General features: G+C 55.7%; 1 protein-coding gene across 1 annotated transcript; it reads right to left on the bottom strand.

Annotated features, from left to right (window-relative positions):
- Positions 1-2,136: 2,136 nt before the first annotated feature.
- On the bottom strand, positions 2,137-11,490 carry LOC117075712 (cadherin EGF LAG seven-pass G-type receptor 2-like). Its single transcript, XM_033198305.1, is given in 4 exon segments — positions 2,137-2,470; positions 2,472-2,786; positions 2,788-2,999; positions 8,157-11,490. Coding segments are annotated over 4 exon segments (4,011 nt in total). The 5' UTR covers positions 11,458-11,490; the 3' UTR covers positions 2,137-2,287.
- Positions 11,491-22,258: the final 10,768 nt, after the last annotated feature.

Raw genomic sequence — 22,258 nt, 5'->3', positions numbered from 1 at the left:
TATGATTATTTATTTATGTATTTATTTTGAGACGGAGCCTCTACTCTGTTGCCCTCCCGGTTTCAAGCAATTCTCCTGCCTCAGCCTCCCAAACAGCTGGGACTACAGGCATGCGCCACCACGCCCAGCTAATTTTGTATTTTTAGTAGAAATTGGGTTTTACCGTGTTGCCCAGGCTGGTGTCGAACCCCTGACCTCAAGTGATACACCCACTTAGGCCTCCCAAAGTGCTGGAGTTACAGGTGTGAGCCATCGCGCCTGGTCGGAAGGGGACGCTTAACAGTTTGGCTTAAGGACCCTTCATCTGAGTGCCTGAAAGAAGCCCTTTCATATCTGAATTACTCAACAATTATGTTGTCAGACTTAATTAGAAATAGGAATTTAGGCCGGGCGCGGTGGCTCATGCCTGTAATCCCAGCACTTTGGTAGGCCAAGGCCGGTGGATCACAAGGTCAGGAGATTGAGATCATCCTGGCTAACACGGTTTCTACTAAAAATAGAAAAATTCCCCGGGCTTGATGGCTGGCGCCTGTAGTCCCAGCTACTCCGGAGGCTGAGTCAGGAGAATGGCGAGAACCCAGGAGGCAGAGGTTGCAGTGAGCCGAGATTTCGCCACTGCATTCCAGCCTGAGCGACAGAGCCAAAGTCCATCTCAAAAAAAAAAAAAAAAAAAAGGAATTTAATGCACGATATTCTATTCCATTATTTTTCCTTTTTTTTTTTGGAGATGGAGTCTAGCTCTTTCGCCCAGACTGGAGTGCAATGGCGCGATCTCGGCTCACTGCAACCTCCGCCTCCCGGGTTCATGCCATTCTCCCGCCTCAGCCTCCTGGGTAGCTGGGACTACAGGCATCCGCCACCATGCCTGGCTAATTTTTTGTATTTTTAGTAGAGACGGGGTTTCACGTGTTAGCCAGGATGGTCTCGACCTCCTGACCTCATGATCCACCCATCTCGGCCTCCCAAAGTGCTGGGATTACAGGCGTGAGCCACCGCACCCAGCCTTCCTTTCTTTATTTTACTTTATTATTATTATTATTATTATTATTTTTTTTTTTTTTTGAGACGGAGTCTCGCTCTGTCGCCCAGGCTGGAGTGCTGTGGCCGGATCTCGGCTCACTGCAAGCTCCGCCTCCGGGGCCCACGCCATTCTCCTGCCTCAGCCTCCCGAGCAGCTGGGACTACAGGCGCCCACCACCTCGCCCGGCTAGTTTTTTGTATTTTTTAGTAGACACGGGGTTTCACCGTGTTAGCCAGGATGGTCTCGATCTCCTGACCTCGTGATCCACCCGACTCGGCCTCCCAAAGTGCTGGGATTACAGGCTTGAGCCACCGCGCCCGGCCTACTTTATTATTATTATTAATATTATTAGACGGAGTTTTGCTCTTGTTGCCCAGTCTGGAGTGCAGTGGCCCCATCTCTGCTCCCTGAAACCTCCTGCTCTGGAGTTAAAGCGAGTCTCCTGCCTCAGCCTCCCAAGTAGCTGGAGTTATCGGCGCCCACCACCACACCTGGCTCTTTTTTTGTATTTTTTAGTAGAGATGGGGTTTCACCATGTTGTCCGGACTGGTATCGAACTCCTGACCTCAGGAGTTCCACCTCCCTCAGCCTCCCAAAGTGTTGGGATTGCAGGCGTGAACCACTGTACCCAGCTTGTTTTAATTCTTAAAAAATTTTTTTTTTCTTAGATGCAGTCTCACTCTGTCACCCAGGCTGGAGTGCGGTGGCTCCATCTCGGCTCACTGCCACCTGCGGCCTCCCGGGTTCAAGTGATTCTCCTGCCTCAGCCTCCCGAGTAGCTGGGATTACAGGCATGCACCACCACACCCAGCTAATTTTTGTATTTTTAGTAGAGACAAGGTTTCACCATGTTGGCCAGGCTGGTATGGAACTGGCTGGTCGCAAACTCCCGACCTTGTGGTCCCCCCATCTCAGCCTCCCAAAGTGCTGGGGTTACAGGCATGAGCCACTGTGCCCAGCCAATTCTTAAATTCTTGATATTACAAAACTAAAGTGAAACTTATTAATATTCTACTCTTACATTTTTTGTCAACAAATAAAATTCATGACCCCAAAAGCCCAAAACAAAACTAAAAACAGGGAAAAGCTTATAAAATTAAATATGGATCCCAGCATTAACAGCTGAACAGAGAATGTGATTTTAAAATTCTTAGCAGATGAAGTTGTGTAGAAACTGAACACTTACAAATTATTTAAAACCTGGAATCACCACAAATTACACAGTCGGATCATGGGAAAACAGCACAAAGGCGTTGTTGAGGGAACCTACGCTATTCTAGCTGCGCCCCATACCCTTCTCAGAGGAAAGCCTGGCATTACGAATACTAGCAGCAGAGCCAGTGATGGTAGCCTGCCTATCAGAGGCCCCTTCCCGTGGGGGCCACAGGGCCGCGAGTAGCAGAGGTCCACCTCGGTCTCGCAGTAGTCACCCGTGAAGCCAGGCGGGAGGGCAGCGGCAGCGCAGACCCCCGACGGGGTGGATGGGCCGGAAGAGCACGGAGGAGGAGGCGATAAAGGGCGCGGAGGAGTCGAAGCGCAGCACCGACACACAGCGCATGTAGTTCTCGCAGGGCTCCGGCAGGCAGATGTTGTCGTCGAAGGGCAGCACGCGCTGCGCCGAGATGGCCGTCAGCAAGCTGCCGTTGAGGTACAGGCGCTCCTGCAGGTCCTCGGAGGGCAGGAAGGGCGGCCCGCCCCCGGGCCCCGGTGGCTGGCCCACCGACAGGCTCACGTTGAGGATGTGGCCCCCGGGGGCCCGGTGTCCAGTCGGTATCCCGCTGGATGTTGAAAACCACCACGGGGTCCGGTGGCGTGGCCAGGGTGGCGGCCACCGCCTGGATGAAGAGGCCCAGCAGTGGTGACAGGAAGCGCTCGGGTGACATGTCCTCCAGGCGCAGCGTGATGCTGTGGGTGAGCATCTCATCAGTGATGATGGTCACACGCAGCGCGCACTGGGCCGTCACGCTGTGCACGCCGTCTGTGGAGAGGGACACCAGTCAGGACCCAGTCTGGGGTGGGGGGCCAAGCCACAGACCCGTGCAGGGGTGTGGGGAAGGCCCTGCACAGGAGCCAGGGCTGCAATTCAGCCTGCATATTCCTCCACCACCCACCAAGAAAGCCTCTCCTCTCCAACTGGCATAAGGGTGCTGAGCCAGGCATGTCACTTGTGGGCCAGTCACTCCTTCAGGGCTTAGGGGATGAGATTTGCAGAAATTATCTTTGCATCCTTTCCCAAAACCTTCTGTCACTGATGCACGGCACACCTCTTAAATGTTTGTGAACCTTTCCCTGTCCAACCACGGCTCGGGGTCCCTTCCCCCAGAGTCTGCGCTGCCCTGCACAGGCACCCTATGTTGTCTTTTTCATACTTTTCTACAGGGCCCAGAGCATCCTGAGAGCCATAAGAATCATCCCCATGCCCCCTCAGCCTCTACGCCTTAACACCACGAATCAAAGCCATGGCTGCAGCAAGGAGTTGGGGGGGGGTAAACTGGGTCAGTGGGCCACCTAGTCCCCCTCCCACTGAGCCCCACGGCTGCTTGGGTGCAGACCTACCATCCCCATGGCAACACCCAACACAAAGTATTCTTCCCGCCCAACTCACTGGGCTGCTGTGGGTAGCCTGGGGGGCCCCACCCCAGGAAATCCAGCTGAGCCACGTTAACCAGTGACAACATCACCCACTGCCCCATGCTGGAGACAGGGTGAGTGGGGGTGGGGGACCAGGGGGACAGAGATAGAAGGGCCTGGGCAGCTCTCCACTCTGAGACCCCAGAGCCCCACTGAGTCAGTCTGTTCTCTGCCCTAGGGCCTGTAGCTACTCCTCACCCACTTGGCTCAAGCATCACACCCAAATGCCTGCCATACCCCAGGCAACACACTCACTTATAAACAGCTAAGTACTAACACACATTGCTGGTGTCTCACTCCACCTACACACCCTAAGCCCAGAAATACCACACACACCTGAATGCACATACACATGGGAATGAATTTTATTTAGCTAAAACATGAAAGCTGGGGACCTGGAGATGGAGGAAATGGCTTTGCAGGGCAATAAGGGATAGTCTTATTTTTTTATTTTTTATTTTTTTTAAGAGACAGACTCTCACTGTGTCGCCTCCACTGGAGTGCAGTGGCAGGATCATAGCTCACTGTAGCCTTGAACTCCTGGGCTCAAGCGATCCTCCCACCTCAGCCTCCCAAATAGCTGAGACCACAGGTGCTCACAACTATGCCTGGCTAATTTTTGTGTGTAGAGATGGGGTCTTGCTATGTTGTCCAGGCTGGTCTCAACTTTCTGGCCTCAAGTGATCCTCCATCTCAGCCTTCTAGAGCACTGGGATTACAGGCATGAGCTACCGGCACATTCACATTTTTATTTGTTACAATGCCTCACACATAGTAGGTGTTCAGAAAACACTGAGATGTGGATGACAATCTATTCAGTCTCCATAAAGAATAAATGGTCTTTAAAACATAGCAGGGGGGCCGGGCGCAGTGTCTCATGCCTGTAGTCCCAGCACTTTGGGAGGCCAAGGCAGGTGGATCACGAGGTCAGGAGTTCGAGAACAGACTGACCAACATGGTGAAACCCCGTCTCTACTAAAAACACAAGGCAGATGTACCAGGTATACAAGAGCCCCGTGCCAGCTGAGCACCCTAGTGCGTGCGGGGAGGTCTGAAACAGAGATGTGGGCGTGGTGGTGGGCGCCTGTAATCTCAGCTACTTAGGAGGTTCTAGCTACTCAGGAGACTGAGGCAGGAGAATTGCTTGAACCCAGGAGGCAGAGGGTGCAGTGAGCCGAGATCGCGCCATTGTACTCCAGCCTGGGTGACAGAGCGAGACTCCGTCCCCAGAAAACAAACAAAAACCACATAGCAGGGGGAGCCCAACTAGACATAAAAAGCGAATGCTTACCCTAGCAGTAATGGGGCAGGAGCCCATGTTTCTGGTGGGGAGGTGAGTAGGTGAGGGACATGCGGACAAATTCTGCACCTGTATCGTACCTACTTGGGGTGACTGACTATACCAGTGGTGGCTCAGCTGAAGCGGGGAAGGCTGAAGGCAGACCCCCATCTCAGCCATGTCCTCGGCCCACTGTCCACCTACCCTCCAGCCTCATCACTTGCTTGTTCTCACCAGCTATCACCAGTAAGCCCGCTTGTCATCACCCACTTCTGTTCCTCCTGCTCTGGTCTCAAAGTTGTTGCACAGGCTGTTCCTTCCCACCTAGACACCAGCCCACAGTCCTCAGAGTCTTCTAACCTGCCCTGAGCTCACCTGCTCCAGGAAGCCTGCCCAGATTTATGTCATCAGGCTCTATTTTCCTCTCTGTTTCAGACTTCCCCGCACGCACTAGGGTGCTCAGCTGGCAAGGGGCTCTTGTATACCTGGTACATCTGCCTAATGATTCCTTGACAAGATATTCCCTCCAGGCAGAAAGCAGCCCAAGACTCCACACACAGTGCCCATCACTGATTAAGAGAGGAGAGGGCAACCAAAGCCACGGAGCAGGAGAAACTTTGCCGCCACTCAGCCCTGGGAACAAACACTCCTCGCTGTGTCCCCCGCTGCCATCGTCTTAGGCCTTGCCTGGGCCCCTCTCCCAGCATGTCTCTGTTGCTTCCCATCTGGTTCACCATCTGTGGCCACCTGCCCCCTCTGCTATTGTCCCCATCCCCAACAGTCAACCCACTGCTCTCTCCTTTCTGTGTCCCCCTCCCTTGCCTTGACCTAGGTCACCCCTCAGGTGCAAAGGCAGGGTGGGAACAGGGGTGGGGAGTGCATTGCCTAAGCTGTCTTCCTGAACAGAAAAGAAAGAGCTGGGATGGCCTCTGACCCCAGGAAATGCCACCTGTGCCCCAAGCTTAGCCAGGCACACCTGGAAAAGCACCAGGTCCCGGTCAGCCTCCCAACCTCTCTTCCCCTGGCAGATGTGCCAGCGGAGGCTGGAGGCCAAGAGGGCTCTGCTGTTCTGGGAGCTGCCCAGACCATGGACAGGAGCTGCTGTGTGTCCGAGCAGAGGAAGAAAGAGGCAAGGAGAATTCAGGCTCCAGGAGAGCCATCGGCCCAGGCTGGGACAGCCGCAGCCATAGGGAGGAAGAGAGGGGAGGCACAAACACAGAGACCAAATGGGAAGACAAAGCCCCAGGAAAAGAGCCAGCGATGGGCAAGTGGGAGAGCAGGAGAGCCACAGCAGCAGGAAGAGAGCACCGGAGACAGGCAGTGCTGCAGGGCCCAGCATGGGCAGGGGCGGGGAAGAAAGACGAGACAAAGAACAAGAGGAAAACAAAGGGGCAGTGGGAGTCAGCTCCCCCTCACCCCGGCCTCCCTGAACTTTGGGGTTGCCGTGGTGACTGCCTCCAAGGGTCAGGGCGGAAGGGAGAGGGTGGGGCCAGAGCTGCCGGGCCAGGAGAAGCCTGAGGATGTTGCCCTGAGCCTTCTCTAGACTAGGGAACCAAGGTCTGGGGCTCTGCCCTGGTGGGAGACCGAAAGCCTAGTGGGGGCGCTTCTCTGCCCCCATCACTTAGTGCCTGGCCACACTCACCAAGGGCAGGCTGGATGTGGAGGACCAGAGGGAGAGGCTCTCCTTCCCACCTCCTTCCTTCCACCGCCTCAAGTGCCCAGGCACAGCTGAGGACACAGGAGCTCCAGCCTCCCACTTCCTCCTCCTGGAGGGGAAACTGAAGTCTCAGGAGGCTCAGAACCTCAGCCACAGTCCCTGAAGAGCTCCTGCTTCCTGGTTCCTGTGGCTACCTTGAGGGGTGGGGCAGGGAGGCATCTGCCAGCAAGGACCCTGAGTGAGGCCACGCCCTGACTCTCACATACCCTTCCTTCCCCTTCAGGCCATTCTCCCTGGGGTGGGAGTAGGGGCCTGTCAGCTTCTTCTTTTCCTCCCTTCCCTGATGGTTTGAAGGCTGCCTAGAGGGGGCGTGACCTGACCCACCCCTGGGGTGCAGCTAACAGCATCCCCTCATGAGGGTCTCAGTTGTTCCCAGGCTTGGGGAAGGCACTCAGCAACTTGGGTGTGGTCCTCTCCCTGCTGCTACCTCTGGCTCCCCACAGCTGATAAAAAAAGACAGAATACTGTCACCAACTCCTCCAACTCTCCTCCCCCAGTCCTGCTGTCCAGGGAGTCTGTAGGCTGAGCGCTTGGCCAAGCAGCAGGAATGCCCCAGCCTGGGATCCCGCCAGGCTCCCACGCCCTGGGACTCTGTTCTGTCCTCAGATCAGGTGCCTTGGGGTCTCTGCCCTCAAAGCCCACCAGTCCCCTGGCCTGTCCTGGTCCCTACACTTCATTCCTGGAGCTTGGCCTGGTCACAGCCAGCAGGAAAGGAAGGCCTGGCACCCTAAGAACAGCCCGTGGGGTGGCAAGGGGGCCCAAAAGGCCTCAGCTTGCCCCCCAGCTTCATTGCAGCCCCTCCTCCAAGCCAGACCCGAACCACAGACTCTGAAAGTGGGGTCTGTTTGGACAGACAATGAGCTCTAGCCTAACTTCCTGTGGGAGCTCTGAAGGGGGAGCCAGGCCAGACTCTTTCTGCCTGGAGGGAAAAGAATGCACTAGACAAAGTCCATGTCAGCCGATTCTGCAGCTCAGCCAGGAGGCAAAAGGGGCCAGAAGAGGATTGCAGGGTCCTGACCCCTGGATAGCGGCAGCCCTGTGCTCCCATGGTCCCCATTTCTGCCAAAGGCTGTATGAGACTGCAGGAATATCTTGATGGGGGTGAAGGGGCCCTGGCCTCGCCTCCTCTCCTGTGCCACAGTCCTCTCTACCCTTCCCCCAGCTCTCCTGGCCCCCCAGGCTTCCACGCGCCTTTTTTCACAATTCTTGGCAGCCATAGCCGGGGCAGCCTCACAACACTTCCCCGACCACGTCACAGGCTGGTAGACAGTGGGGGCAGCCAACCGAAGCAGCCCAGCCCAGCCTGGCGGAAGGCGGGGCCTGCACCAGCCACCGGGATTCCTGGGGCTTCTTCCCAAGCTGGCTCTTGCCCCCTCCCGCTCTGTGCCAGGCACTGGGCAGGGAGGTGGGTCTGTAGCTGCTTCCTGGATCGTGCCCTACCTCCAGTGGCTGCCCAGACCCTCCCCGTGAGCTACCCCCACCCCAGCGCCACCTGGACCCTTCCTTACCTGACACCAGCACGCTCATGATGGCCTCCAAAGGCCGGTTGTTGTCCAGTGCGCGGCTCAGCTTCAGCTCGCCCGTGGAGGCATTGAGCAGGACCAGGCTGAGTTCATTTCCCCGCTCAAAGCTGTAAGTCAGACTATCTGAGATATCAGGGTCATGGGCAGGTACTCGGCCAATGGCACCCCCAGGGAAGCTGCTTGAGCGGTTGGTGACATAGTTGTTGAAAAGGATCTCAAAGTTGCCCAGCACTGGTGGGTTGTCATTGCGGTCAAGGAGGCGGACGTGGACTGTAGCCCGGCTCACCAGAGGAGCTGACGTGGCCTGGATGACCAGGACGTACTCAGGCTGATCCTCATAGTCTAAGTCTACCAGGGCTGTCAGCTCCCCAGAGAAGATGTCCAGCTGGAAGACCTCGGGGATGTTGCCCTCCACAATCTGGTACATAATCTGGGCATTAGTGCCTTCATCGGGGTCAGTGGCTGTGACCCGGGCCACGGCCAGCCCAATGGGGCTGTTCTCTTCCACAAACACATCAAACTCATCCTGCTCAAAGACAGGGGGATTGTCATTCACATCCAGCACAGTGACTGTCACTTCCATGGGCGTGCGGGCTGGGGGCATCCCCTTGTCCACTGCATATGCCCGCAAGACATACTGGGCCACATTCTCTCGATCCAGCCTCCGCAGCGTTCGCACGATGCCTGACGTGGACTCGACAATAAAGTCACCGTCTCCATCGTCGCCTCCTTGGAAAGTGTAGAAGACTCTGCCATTAAGTCCAGAATCACGATCAGTGGCAGAGATCTGCAGGACGCTAGTGAAGGGTGGCACATCTTCATAGACACTGCCCTGGTAGGAGTCGCGCAGGAACTGAGGGGCATTGTCATTCACGTCGTTCACCAGGATCTCCAGGTAGGTGGTGTCGGACTTCTGGGGAATGCCGTTGTCCCGAGCAGTAATGGCCAGGGTATAAGACACTTGGTCTTCGTAGTCCAGCTCAGCCTGGGTGGTGACGGCCCCTGTGTCTGCATCGATGCGGAACTGGGGGATGCTGTCCTCCATGAAGTAGGTGATGCGGGCATTCTCACCTGTGTCCTCATCTGTGGCGCTGATCAGCACCACTGTGGTGCCTGCTGGCCGGTCCTCATTAACATTCACTGTATAGTGGGAGCTCTGAAAGACAGGACGATGGGTGTTGGCGTCGGTGACATTCACCACAATCTGTGCCGTGTCCTGCCGCGTGCCATCAGAGGCGGTAACAGCCAACACATACTGCCGCTCAAGTTTGTAGTCCAGTGGCAGGGCAAGGGATACCAGCCCACCACCACTTTGGCTGGTGATGGAGAAACGGTTTCGGGTATTGCCACTGGTGATCTGGTAGGTGATGACACTATGAGCATCACGGTCCACAGCTGACACCGTCACCACGCTAGTGCCCACAGCTGCATCCTCATTGAGCCGCACTGTGTACTCGGGTTGGGTAAAGGTTGGATTGTTGTCGTTGACATCCAGGACAGTCACGCTGACGCTGGCCGAGGCAGTGAGTGCTGGAGTGCCATGGTCTCGAGCTTCTACCCCAAAGCTGTAGAAATCAACTTCCTCCCGGTCCAGCTCAGCAGCCACAGAGATCCAGCCTGTGCCATTGTTGATGGTGAAGGGGAAGTCAGGTCCCACCCCAGCAAGGCGGTATTCCAGGCGGGCATTGTCACCAGCATCAGCGTCGATGGCCTGGACGTGGAGAACCAGGTAGCCTAAGGGGACGCTCTCCAGGACAGTAGCCTGGAAAGGGGTGCTGACAAAGATGGGGGCATTGTCGTTGATATCCAGGACCTGCACTGTCACCAAGCCAGAGACATTAGAGAGTGGGGGACGGCCACCATCCTGTGCTCGCACCCGTAGGGTGTACTCCTTGGTGGTCTCATAGTCAAGAGGGCTCACCACATCCAGAGCTCCAGTCTGGGCATCCAGATAAAACTGTCCCCGAGCGTTGCCACTCATGATGCTGTAGTGCACCAGGGCATTGCTCCCCTTGTCTCGATCCGAGGCTGTGACTCGGAGTACTGGGGCCCCCGGAGTCACGTCCTCCCTCACCTGGACCACATAACGCTTCTCACTAAACTGGGGGGCATTGTCATTGTCATCCTCCACAGAAAGGAAAACAGCGGCTGTGGTACTCCGAGGACCCGGGTCCCGACCCTGGTCACTTGCCTCTACCGTCAACTGGTAGGATTCCACCTCTTCCCGATCCACAGGGCCACGGGTTCGGATCACCCCAGAGCGAGGGTCGATCTCAAAGACTTCTGAGGGGCTGCCCTCAGGCCCCTCCAGCAGGCGGTACAGAATATTGGCATTGGGAGGGGCATCACCATCCGTGGCCCTGACAGTGAGCACTTCATAGCCAACCTCCAGGTTCTCCCTGAGGCTCTCCTTGTACTCCTGCTGCTCGAACACAGGGTCATGATCATTGGTGTCTGTAACCAAGATGGTGAGTGTAGCCAGGGCACTTCGTCGGGGCATGCCGTGATCCTGCGCCGTGACCCTGAAGACGTGGGTGCTCTTGGTCTCACGATCCAGCTCCTCAGCTGTGGTTACTGCACCAGTGATTGGGTCCAAGGAGAAGAACTGGTTGGAGCGGCTATCAAAGAGGGCATCCATGGTGTACTCAAGTCGACCTGCCTCGCCCTCGTCTGGGTCGATGGCCCTCAGGGATGCAACAGGAGTGCCTGCTGGTTGGTTCTCTGGCACTGTGGCCTGGTAGCTGGGGGGCTGGAACTGGGGGGCTGTATTCACATTCCTTTTCCGACGGCCGCCCATGGACACTTCTGGTGACCCTTCCCCTGCCCTGAGCCCGGGGGCCTGTGCCAGCTTGCAGGACTGGCATCTGAGCCGTGGGGCTTTTAAGCACGGGTGTTCCTGGGGCAGTGTGAGCTTGCCCTGTGGCGAAAGGTGGCCTCCAATGCCCAGGAGGCGACAACTCCAGGGGCAGCCTTCAGGAGCTGGTGGTAGGGGAATATGGGCCCCGGATTCTGGACACCAAACCCTCAGGCCATCGTGGTGGGGTACCAGGTGGCCAGTCAGCTCAGTGCCCGCATCCGTGCAGCGGCTGGTGTAGAGCCAGAGGTTCGACGCTGAGGATGGACAGAGCCAGCCCACAGGGGCGCAGGCCCCAGAGCCGCGTCCCCTGGACCCCAAGGAACGACAGGGCCCAACTTGTTCTCCCAATAGTGGCAGCGGCAGCAGCAGCAGCAGCAGCAACAGCGGCGGCGGCGTTGGGAGGGGGGCGCCGGTGGCCGGGCTCCGCATCTCTCCCAGCTCCCGGCCGACGGCCGGGTCAACAGCGGCGGCGGCTCCTCCTCCGGCTCTTGCCGGCCCCGCCGCGCCTCATGCCCCGGTCAGGGCGCCAGTCCCCGGGGGCCACCCGTGCGCCCCGCGGGGCCTGCGCCTGGATGTCTCCGCGGGGCCCCGCGCTGTGCCCTCCGACGCGCCCGGGCTCCCACCGCCCCCGGAGCCAGACCCACTCCCTGGTCACCCTGAGCACCGCGGGCTGCCGCCGCGCCTCCACCTGCGCTCCGGGCACTCACCACCTGCGCCCGCGGGCCCCGCGGCGCCCCTGGCCTTGCCGGGGCCCGGGTTCTCCCGCCTGCGCCCTGTGGAATCCTCCGCCGCTGTGGGATCTCCCACCTGCGCCCGCGTAGCCGCACGCCCGGACCCTGGCCCGGTCCCGGCGGCCCCCAAAGATCCCGCGCCGCCCGCTCGCGCCCCGCGTCCCCGCCGCGGCTGCTGCCTGACGCCGCGGCCCCGGGCCCAGCCCCGCGCTCTCTGGCTTCCCCAGCAGGCTGGCGAGCTCTGCAGAGCCGCGGCGGCGGCGGGGGCGGTGGCTCATTACCATAGATCTGCCTGCGCCGCTGCCGCCTTAAAGCGGCGACGCCCGCCGTGCCGAAGGAGGTGGGCCCCACCCAGCGCACTCCTCCGCGCAGACACGCCAGGATTCCCTCCAGCAGGACCCTCCATCCCCATTTCCGCAGGCAGGCCTCGCCAGATGGCCGGTGCGAATTAGCGATCGGAAGCCACCCAGCCGATGATAGTCATGGTGGCAGTACCCTAAGTATGCCTAGAGGTTTCCGAAACATTTTAAGGGCTCTCAGAGGCCAAGTTCCCAGTTCATGCCAGTCCTAAGGGCCCTCATTGCTGTCCCCTCCCATAGGTCCCGGGTCAGACTGAGTTAAAAGGGCCCTGAGCAACACTAAAAAGCCTTCAAAATCCCAGAGAAGCACCCACAATGAGCTACTGAGCCCACTCCCTCCCTACCGTCCCAACCACCCCACCCCACCAGCGAGGCTGCGGTCTGACCAGCATGCCCCTTGAGGTCCGGCTGCTGGAAGAATGACCCCAGCCTCATGTTGGACACCACTTGGGCTTTTCCAGCGAGGTAAATTAGAAGGGTCAGAGCGGGTGGAAGCCAGGTGGTGTAAACACACTATCACCAGATTCGGAGGCCCGCTGCGGTGGAGCCTAGCTTTAACACAGGCTTCCTGGATCGGAGACAAGGGGCTTGCACTGCCCCCTGAGGTCCTGTCTAGAGAGTCGGCCTCTCACCCCCTCCTGCCTCCCTGTCCGTGTCCTGCGGCTACCCCCTCTTTCCGCCACAGTTTTGTGACCAGCGAGGAGGCACTACCCGGTACCCGGGCTCCAGACCCTCTTCACGGCAGCTTCACTTGAGAGGGTGTGCGGGATTCCAGGGGACCTTGGAGAGGACCAGACATGAAGCTGGACCACGGAGAACCACGCAGGAGCCGTGCAGGCGACCCAGAAAAGGCTTCCCTACATCCTGGAGCAGCCAGGGGGCCCAGTCAGGTGGTAGAGAGCTGGCCTCGGGGGAGGCCCTGGCCTGGGTCCCAGCCTCCAACCCCACAGCTGTGTGACCTTGCTCAAATTCTGTGCCTCGGTGTCCCTTTTTGTAAAATGAGGGGATTGAATAAGGTGAATGGTTCTCGAATGTTTTTTAGCAGTAGAATCCTTTTCTTCAAAAGAAATCTGAAGTGGAAGGCCAGAATATAGAACAGGCGAGTAGTGCTGCTGGGTTGAAGTGAGGGGGTCAGGACCTTGCCCCTCTTTACCACTCCCCCAACCAAGAAATCCCTGGGCTGCTCTGTGGAACTTGAGGGTCTGGAGGAACCCATCTGAAAAGTACTGGATCAGGTGCTCCCTTCTACCACTGCCCCCTGGTCACAGTGGTGCCACTCTCACTGGGTCACAGCAGAGGATTTCTAGCCCCAGGCCCAATGAATGTGTGACCACACAGTGAGGCCAAGGATGAGAAATCAGCTCTTCTCTTTTTCCCTGGGGAAACAGGAAAGGAGATGGGCCTGGAGTACAGCAAGAAAGATTAAGGTTAGACTGTGCTGGCAGGATGGAGAGAAGTAGGTAGCAGGGGGACCCATGGCTCAAGGAAATGCCCTCCCCTTTGACCAAACAGGAGCTTTCTTCCTCTGAGCAAGGCCAAGGGCAGCTCTGGAGATGGAGGTGTGGGTTACACAGCCTCCACGGGGCTCTGCCTCTCCAGACTTCCTCAGACTCTGGGGTTTGGAAGGATCTAGGGGCTGCTTGGGCATTTTGTTCTTCACCTAATAGCCATGTGGTGCAGAGAATGCTTGGAAATTATACCATCTGTTAATTATCCTTTGCATTGGGGTTGGGTAATGAGACTGTCATTTCTGGTGAAGGCCCAAGCCAACCCGTGGAGACGCTGCAGCTCTCCATTCATCTCTCTCCCTGTGTTGCTAAAATAAGCTTTCTGGGTGGGAGGAAAGAGTAGCCCTGGCTCTGGATCATGGAATGTGGTTCTGGAGCTTTGCACCTTGAGGCAGGGTTGCCAGGGAAGGCATGAGCACAGGAGACCCCTCCAGGTGGCTGGCCTTTCCACCCAAGGGCGGATAGGTTGGGGGATCCAAGGAACGCTTCGCTTCATCCCCAGGCATGCTTGGCAAATAGTCCTTAATCCTCCCCGGTCCTCCCTCCCGGGGCACAGGACGGAGCTCTCTCCCATGACTTCCTCAGATACTCAGATACTTCCAACTCCCAAAAGCAGGAGGGAATTTCCAAGTTTCATAGGCATCACTGAGAGTCTCCAATGAGGGAGGGGCTGCCCTGGTGGAGGCCTCCCTGATTCCCAGGGAAGGGCTGCCTGCTTCATGGAGCTTCCCAGTTGTAAGGAAGCTATGGACCTCCCTCCTATGTGTAAGGGACATTTAGGCTTCCTTTCTGCGTAGCTTCTAGGTGCTATCAAGGGGCAGCAAGGGCTTGGGGTCTGTTAAAAGAGAATTTATTGCCCTTCTAGTTCAAACCTCCCACTTCACAGTGGAGGCTCTGGGAAGGAAGGAGACCTGCTTGGCTAGCCTTGGGGCTATCCTTTAGCTCTGATGGGATTCCTTACTCAGCTTGCTTCCTGAGGGCCCCCTGGATAAGGCATGGCCCTGGCTTTCAACCCAACAGGGTCTCATGGGTGAAGTGCTCCAGAAGCAAATGAGACAGAAAAGGCTAAAGGAATTCAGAGGAGAGAGTGGTGAGGGTGGAGGAAATCCTAGAGGGCCTCCTAGAGGAGACAGGACTTGGGCTGCATCTTCAAGAATCAGGAACAGCATTCCTGGGAAAGGAATTCATTAGTTAAGTCTCTTAACCTACACATTAAGTGTCTTCTCCGTGATTATATATGGAAGAACTAGGATTTGGACCCAGGCAATCTGGCCCAGAGCCTACGCTCTTAAGCAGTACACTATGAATGAATGAAATGAATGAATGAATGAAATGCAAGCATCAGCTTGGCTGGAGCCGAGATTGGGGTGGACCTCCTGTGGCCCAGCACACTGGAGGGGCAGACAGGGGCCACACTGCGAAGAACAAGGTGAGCTCTGCCTTGGGCAGATCCTTGTGGGCTGAAATTCTGGAACCAATGGCCTGCAGGGAAGGAGGGGTAGGGAGGGAGGCCGCTGATGGGAACAGTCATGGTGACCTTCTGTGGGTGGGCAGGGCAGTTTCTCTGGAAGGAGAGAATGGGGAAGAGGCCCTGGCACCCGATCCCATTTCTGGACTCCGTGCTGCTTTAGAAAGGGCATAGAAACCAGAAGGAGAGAACCTGGCCATGAGGGTTTCCTGGACTGTGGGGTGAGTGGCGTGAAGGGACCAGGAGCCAGCAGACTGGGGGGTGGGGGCGGCCAGAAACCTGAACACCCTTTGCTCTATACTTACCTGCCATGCCTCGTCCACTGTTCCCCACTTTCTTCAAGGCTGGAGGGTGCACTCCTTGTGGGGGCTCTGTTGTTTCTCAGTGCCCCACTTCAGGTCTGTCACAGAGGGGGATACTCAGTCAGGATTTTATGGATTCTTCATGTGGTCACTTCCCCCCAAACCAGTCTCTGCTCGGCAGTCAAAGTAATTTTTTTTAAAACTATTAAACATTTTTTAGGTTTAAAAAACCTCCCCCAGTTTTTATTTGAGAAAATTTCAAACATTCAGAAAAATCGAAAGAGTGGTGTAATGGTATAAATAATACCAGATATTCTCCTGCTAGATTCAACAATATTTTCTATTTTATTTTTTCAGACAGCGTCTCACTCTGCTGCCCAGGCTGGAGTGCAGTGGTGCGATCACAGCTCACTGCAGCCTCCACTGCTTGAAAATAGCCCCAAGCGGCCCTCCCACCTCAGCTTCCTGAACAGCTGCGGCTACAGGCGCAGGCCGCCAATGCCCAGCTATTTTTTTTTTTTTTTTTTTTTTTTTAGAGACGGGGTCTTGCTGTGTTGCACAGGCTGATCTCAAATCCTGGTCTCAAGTGGGATTACATATGTGAGCCACTGTGCCTGGTGTCTGGATTCAATAATTGTTGACACTCTGCTTTATCTCTCTCAATTTTTAAAGAATGAGAGGAAAATAAGGTGCCTGAGCCCTGGGCCCCTCCACAGGCAGCTCCTGAGAGTCAGGGAATGCAGAATTTTTTTTTTTTTTTAAATTTTTTGGAGACGGAGTCTTGCTCTGTTGCCCGGACTGGAGTGCAGTGGCACGATCTTAGCTCACCACAACCTCCACCTCTCGGGTTCAAGTGATTCTCCTGCCTTAGCCTCCCAAGTAGCTGGGATGACAGGCATGCACCACCATGTGCGGCTAACTTTTGTATTTTTAGTAGAGATGGGAGTTCACTATGTTGGCCAGGCTGGTCTCGAACTCTTAACCTCATGATCCACCTGCCTTGGCCTCCCAAAGTGCTGGGATTACAGGTGTGAGCCACCACGTCCAGCCAGGAATGCAGTTTTGTGGTTAAAGTGAATGAGTTTGGAGCTGCCCTTAGAGTAGCCTAGAGACCCAGCTGGCCTACCAGATGGTGGCTCCAGGCATACACGGACATCTGGTCAGCCCTCTCTGCCATCCATCCACTCATCCATCCATCCATCCATCCATCCTTCCTTCCTTCCTCCTTTTAGGTATTCGTTTTTTGACCAATATTTTCCAAGGGCCTCCCCTTCTTCCCTTTCTTGCACACCCACAGGACTGCTGCTTCGACCAGGAACATGAAGGGGAATTCCTGGTGTCATCTAATATCCAATCCAATCCAAATTCCTTACTGTCTCCCAAAGGTCTTAGACAGCTGCTGCTTTCAAGTTTGTGGATTACATTTGGTCACATGTCACTTTTTTTCTTTTTTTAAAATTACTCTTTCTTTCCTTTTTGGTGACATCAACTGAAGAGTCCAGTTTTCTTGTTGAAGTGCCATATTCTGGATTTATCTGATTAAAGGACACCTAATGGTATCCTTCACAGTGTACTATTGCACCGCCTTAGATCTGAGCATGTGACTTCCCTTTTGAAAACCCTGCCTTGGGCCTCTGTTGTATCTTGAATAAAATCCAGCGTCCTTATATTTATCCACAAAGTCCAGTGTGGAGTGGCCCAGTCTCTTCTCACTCCTCCCCCCTCACTCTGTTCTGGACACGCTGGCTGCCTTCCAGCTGTTGAACATGGCAGTCTTAAATGCCCCCACTTTCCTGGCACGTATGACAACTTGTAATTACATAAAGTATTTACATGGCTAACATCTGTCTTACCCACTGGCAGTGAGCTCCAGGACCAATGAGAACACATATGTCTTGAATGCCTACACCTAGCACCTAGCACCGGACTGACACAGAGTAGGCACGTGGAAAATATGGTCAAAAAATGAAAACATGGGCCAGGCATAGTGGCTCATGCCTGTAATCCCAGAACACTGGGAGGCCAACATAGGCTGATCACTTGAAGTCAGAAGTTTGAGACCAGCCTGGCCAACATTGCAAAACTCTGTCTCTACAAAAAAATACAAAAATTAGCTGGGCGTGGTGGCATGAGCCTGCAATCCCAACTGCTTGGGAGGCTGAGATGTGAGAATCACTTGAACCCAGGAGGCAGAGGTTGCAGTGAACTGAGATCATGCCACTGTACTCCAGCCTGGGTGACAGAGTAAGACTCTGTCTTTACAAAAAAAAAAAAGATAAAAGATAAAATGAATACATGAATGGAGGACGGATGGCAGAAAGGGGTGACCAGGTGTCCCTTTAGGCTTGGAGCCACCATCTGGTAGGCCAGTTGGGTCTCTAGCTGTTCTAAGGGCAGCAGCTGTGAACTCATTCACTTTAACCACAAAACTGCATTCCCCATGCCTGCTGCAGCCAGGGGTAGAGGTTTTGATGTCCCATCCCTGTGAGACAGACCTTCTTTGGGGCTTGTTAAAAGATGATATTGGATGCTTTATCCTAGTGATCGATTCAACCCACAGTGCCAGTGTACTTTGTCAAGGGTGGCTTAATAGGCCCAGCATTCCATAAGGATGTAGAGCCGTCTAAGATCCAGCTGAGAACACTTTTGGCCTCTGAGCACAGGGCGGAAAGAGATGGAACCTGGGACTGAGCTTCGAGAGGCAAATCCCCAAGCACCCTCTGAATAATGTGACTGATCTGTTCAGATTGTCAGAGCAGGCCGAGGAGGGAGGTCCTGTCTGGCCAGAGCCATGCTCCAGCCACAGGGATAGGTGACTAAGTGTGAGAGGTACACAGATGAGCTATGTCCTCAAGGAACAGCCAGTCCCTTGGACAGAGACAAAAGCTGTCACAGAGCAATAGTCACTAATACTTTTGTGTGGGGGTGGAGGAGTGAGGGAGGGCTTTTTAAAGAAGGTGGCATTTGGCCGGGCGTGGTGGCTCGCACCTGTATTCCCAGCACTTTGGGAGGCCTACATGGCGGATCGCCTGAGGTCAGGAGTTTGAGACCAGCCTGACCAACATGGAGAAACCCCGTCTCTGCTAAAAATACAAAATTAGCCAGGCATGATGGCGCATGCCTGTAATCCCAACTACTCAGGAGGCTGAGGCAGGAGAATCGCTTGAACCCGGGAGGCAGAGGTTGCAGTGAGCCGAGATCGCGCCATTGCACTCCAACCTGGGCAACAAGAGTGAAACTCCGTCTGAAAAAAAAAAGAAGAAGAAGAAGGTGGCATTTGAGCTATCTTGAAGAGGAAGGAATAATTCCACTAATAGGCAGGAGGAAAAGGCATCCAGGCAGGGGAACAGCGTGAGCAAGCGTGGAGAGGTGCAACGCACGGTCAGTGCCGGGACACAGGGGGAAACAAGGGGGTGGTGGGAATAAGGAGCAGAGAGCCGTTAATCTGAACTGGGGGCACATTTTGATGAGCTGGGACTCCAGCTGAGAAGTCTGGACCTTGTAAGTGAGGGGAACCATCTGAGATGTTTTGGCAGGGGAGGAATGATCATGGCTGTGCTATCTGGCAGGCTAATCTGGCACAGTGAGGAGGCTGCGCCAGAAGAAGGGACTGAGGTCCAGCAGACTAGCAAGGAGGCCGCTGCAATAGTGCAGGAGGAGGAGGGCCTGTGCTGGGGCCAGGGAGCAGGCTGTCAAGGGGGCAGACCTGAGTGATGAAGACTCAATGGTGCTGCGAAACAGACTGGCCCCTGGGGATGGAGAGGAGGGAGTTGTCCAGGGTGAGTCTCAGGTGTGTGTTGGGGTGCCTGAATACTAAGAGGAGATGCCCAATGTGTATGCTGGGGGTGGGTGGAGATGCTCAGATGAGAGAGAATGGATTTGAGAGCCCTGCATGTGGAGGTCACAGAGCAGCAGGGAAAGTGGAGGCGGAGGCCAGCGTTAGGGTCAGGTGCCATCTCCTGACCCTGCCCACATCTCCAGCCTCCAGTTAGTATCACCCTTACTCTGTGCTCCAGCCATTCAGGCCTTCTTCCTGTCCCCTCATGCAGTTCCCTCTGGAGGAGTTCACCTTCCCTCTGAGGGGGATGGGGGGGAAGAAGGGCTGGGAATGTTAATGAGGTAGCAGAGCCTGCAAGTGTCCACTGTTCGTTCATCTTTCAGGGTGAGGAGCCAGACGGGATTGTAATTTGACAGGAGCAGCAGGACTGCAGGATGGCTATTTTCAGATGGGGAATATGTAAGCAGGTCTGGACTGAGAGGACGCGGGACGGGAGGTTCAGCAGAGAGCTAGCTCAAGAACAAGGACTCAGGGGACGCAGGACAGTGGTGAGATCCAGGGCACAAGTAGACAAGACTTGGTTTTGGAGAAGGAGTTAAAAAAAAAAGGTTTTCTCTGAGACAAGATGGAAGGAGGCAAGGATGCAACCTATTCCAGATGGCAGCTTAATTCTTCAGTTTCTTTAGGGTTTAAAAACCACTTGTCCCAGAAGGTCACACAGTCTTATCAGCAATTTACACCTCAATGAAAATAAACTCCCAGACCATTCTGACAGCAGGTTTGTGTAGGGGGAAGGAAACCAAGTCCTACGGAGGGACAGGGACCAGTCTCCAAAATGCAGGGCTTGTGAACCAGCCAGTCAGAACAGCAGAAGAGGACCTGCCCCTCCATAACAAGAGGTTCTCTTGGAGGTGGCTGGGACACCCTACCTCTGCCTGAAGGTCCCAGAGAGGTAGAGACCTGGAGTTCAGGGCTTCTTTCCCGGCAGGTGGATGGGGAGCTGCACATTGCTGGGTTTCTGCAACATGAACCTGCCTGCAGCACCCTCACCCCGCCCCCATGGGGAAGGCATTTTTTTTTTTTTTTTTTTTGAGACAGAATTTCGCTCTTATTGCCTAAGCTGGAGTGCAATGGCATCTCCGCCTCCCAGGTGCAAGTGATTCTCCTGTCTCAGCCTCCCGAGTAGCTGGGATTACAGGCACGCACCACTGCACTCGGCTAATTTTTTGTATTTCTAGTAGAGATGGGGTTTCACCATGTTGGCCAGGCTGGTCTTGAACTCCTGACTTCAGGTAACCTGCCCACCTAGCCGTCCCAAAGTGCTGGGATTACAGGTTGGCTTTTAGGAGGGCTCCTAAAAGGGCAATGTCAGAGGCTGAGGAATCAGCCCCTCCAGGACCTGGCCAAGTCCAGGCTGCAAGGATGCCTCTCCTTTTGTACCTGGGAAGAGCTGCTGGGGAGCCCCATGTTGCGAGGTAACTGGGGGAGCGGCCCAGGCCCCTCATCCTGGCACAGGCTTGGACACACAGCACATTTGTCTGGGGCCCATCCCAGCTCTGTCAGACTCACCCTGGGAGTGCAGCCAGGGCCAGCCCTGCCGCGTACCCCCGGGAAGGATGCCGACTTGGGGAGAGGAGGCACTCTCAGGACCTGGGGTAAACTGGAAAAGCTTCAGGGGAGGAAAAGCAGGACAGACGGCTAGGAGAATGTTGGTTCCCAGGAGTGAGGTTTCAGTGTTTGGCTAAGGAGCTGCCCTGCCCACCCTGGACTATGAGCGCAGGCAGGTCCCTGGGTCTTACATTGGGTCCCCAGTTACCAGACTCTTTAGAATTTCTGGAGGTCTGGTTCATGGTTGTCTCTCTTGGTGGAGAGGCCAGACTGTTGGTCCCAGTGTTTTCTCTCACTCCCTGCCTAAAGCACCCAGACCTGCATCTTGGGCCCTGAACACCTGGGTGTGGGAACCCACGGCTGGTGAGGGACCCAGGGCTCTGACTCACTCCACTAGGCCTCCGCAGGGTGTTTGCTAACTGAGGTAACCTGGGTAGCTAAGGTTGGAGATGGGGCAGGTCAAGGTGCCAGGGATGAGGGCATCAGGCGTGGGATGGGGAGGCAACTGGCAGGGTGGAGTCAAGGCTACTGGGCCTGTTCCCAAATGCTCGGCTTCCAGGTGGGTTGGCCCCTCCTAAGTGAAGCTTGCATCAGCCCCATCCCACTGCCTCAGGGAGGGAGAGTGTCTGGTTTTCCCTCTCTGAAGGAAGGCAAACCACACCTTTCCCAACAGTTATTGGAGAGCAAGAACTGTGTTACATTCTTTCTTCTGTAAACCCTGCTCCTAATGGTGCCTGGCCCAGGATAAGCACTCGGTGGCCATGTGTGCCCTCCTGCTGTTGTGCTCTTGGGCATGACCTGTGGGGAGGGACCTCAGCCACAGCCAGCCTTGCCTTCATTACCATTGACTTCTTCTCCTCTGGCCTCTGGGAGCACGGGGTCCCTTACAGTTACTCTCTACCAGGCCAGTTCGTACATACAGCTGGCTTCCTAGCCAGTTTCCTACACCAGTCCCCACATGGGCAGGAGGAAGGCTGGCAGGGGAAGCTGGGCTGCCGGGACAGGAGGGTCTCTCTGCACAAAGCAGCTGGGAGTCCAGGCAGCCAGCTCCAGCAGGTTAAGTCAGCTGGGTCCCCAGGGACTCAGAGCCCCAGCTTCTGCCCTCCCACAGAGCTCTCGGGGCCATGGCAGAAAGCAGAGCCTCCTACTGGTAGGAAGGTCACAGGCACCAGGAGCCAAAGCAGGTAGGCGTGGGGAGTGGAGCAGGCAGCTGTAGGGACTTCTAAGGCAGAGCAGGGGCATTCAGGGCCCTGTGAGAGTTCCCAGTGGGCTTCTGGAATGGTATGGGGGTGGGGCAAAACTAGCCTCCTGCTCCCTGTATAAGCTGCCTTTCTTCAAACCAAAGAGTTGAGGCCACAGGAATGTGAGTTTCTGGTCCTTCTGAATTACAAATGGGAGCAGCTTGCTTTGTCCCCTTCTGGCTTTGTTATCCCAGAGCTGGGGCAATGGGCTATATATAGCCCAGGCGGGCTGCTT

This window comes from Trachypithecus francoisi, unplaced genomic scaffold (assembly GCF_009764315.1).
Source record: "Trachypithecus francoisi isolate TF-2019V2 unplaced genomic scaffold, Tfra_2.0 Lachesis_group5, whole genome shotgun sequence".
Lineage (NCBI taxonomy): Eukaryota > Metazoa > Chordata > Mammalia > Primates > Cercopithecidae > Trachypithecus > Trachypithecus francoisi.
This window is presented reverse-complemented; position numbering and strand designations above follow the sequence as displayed.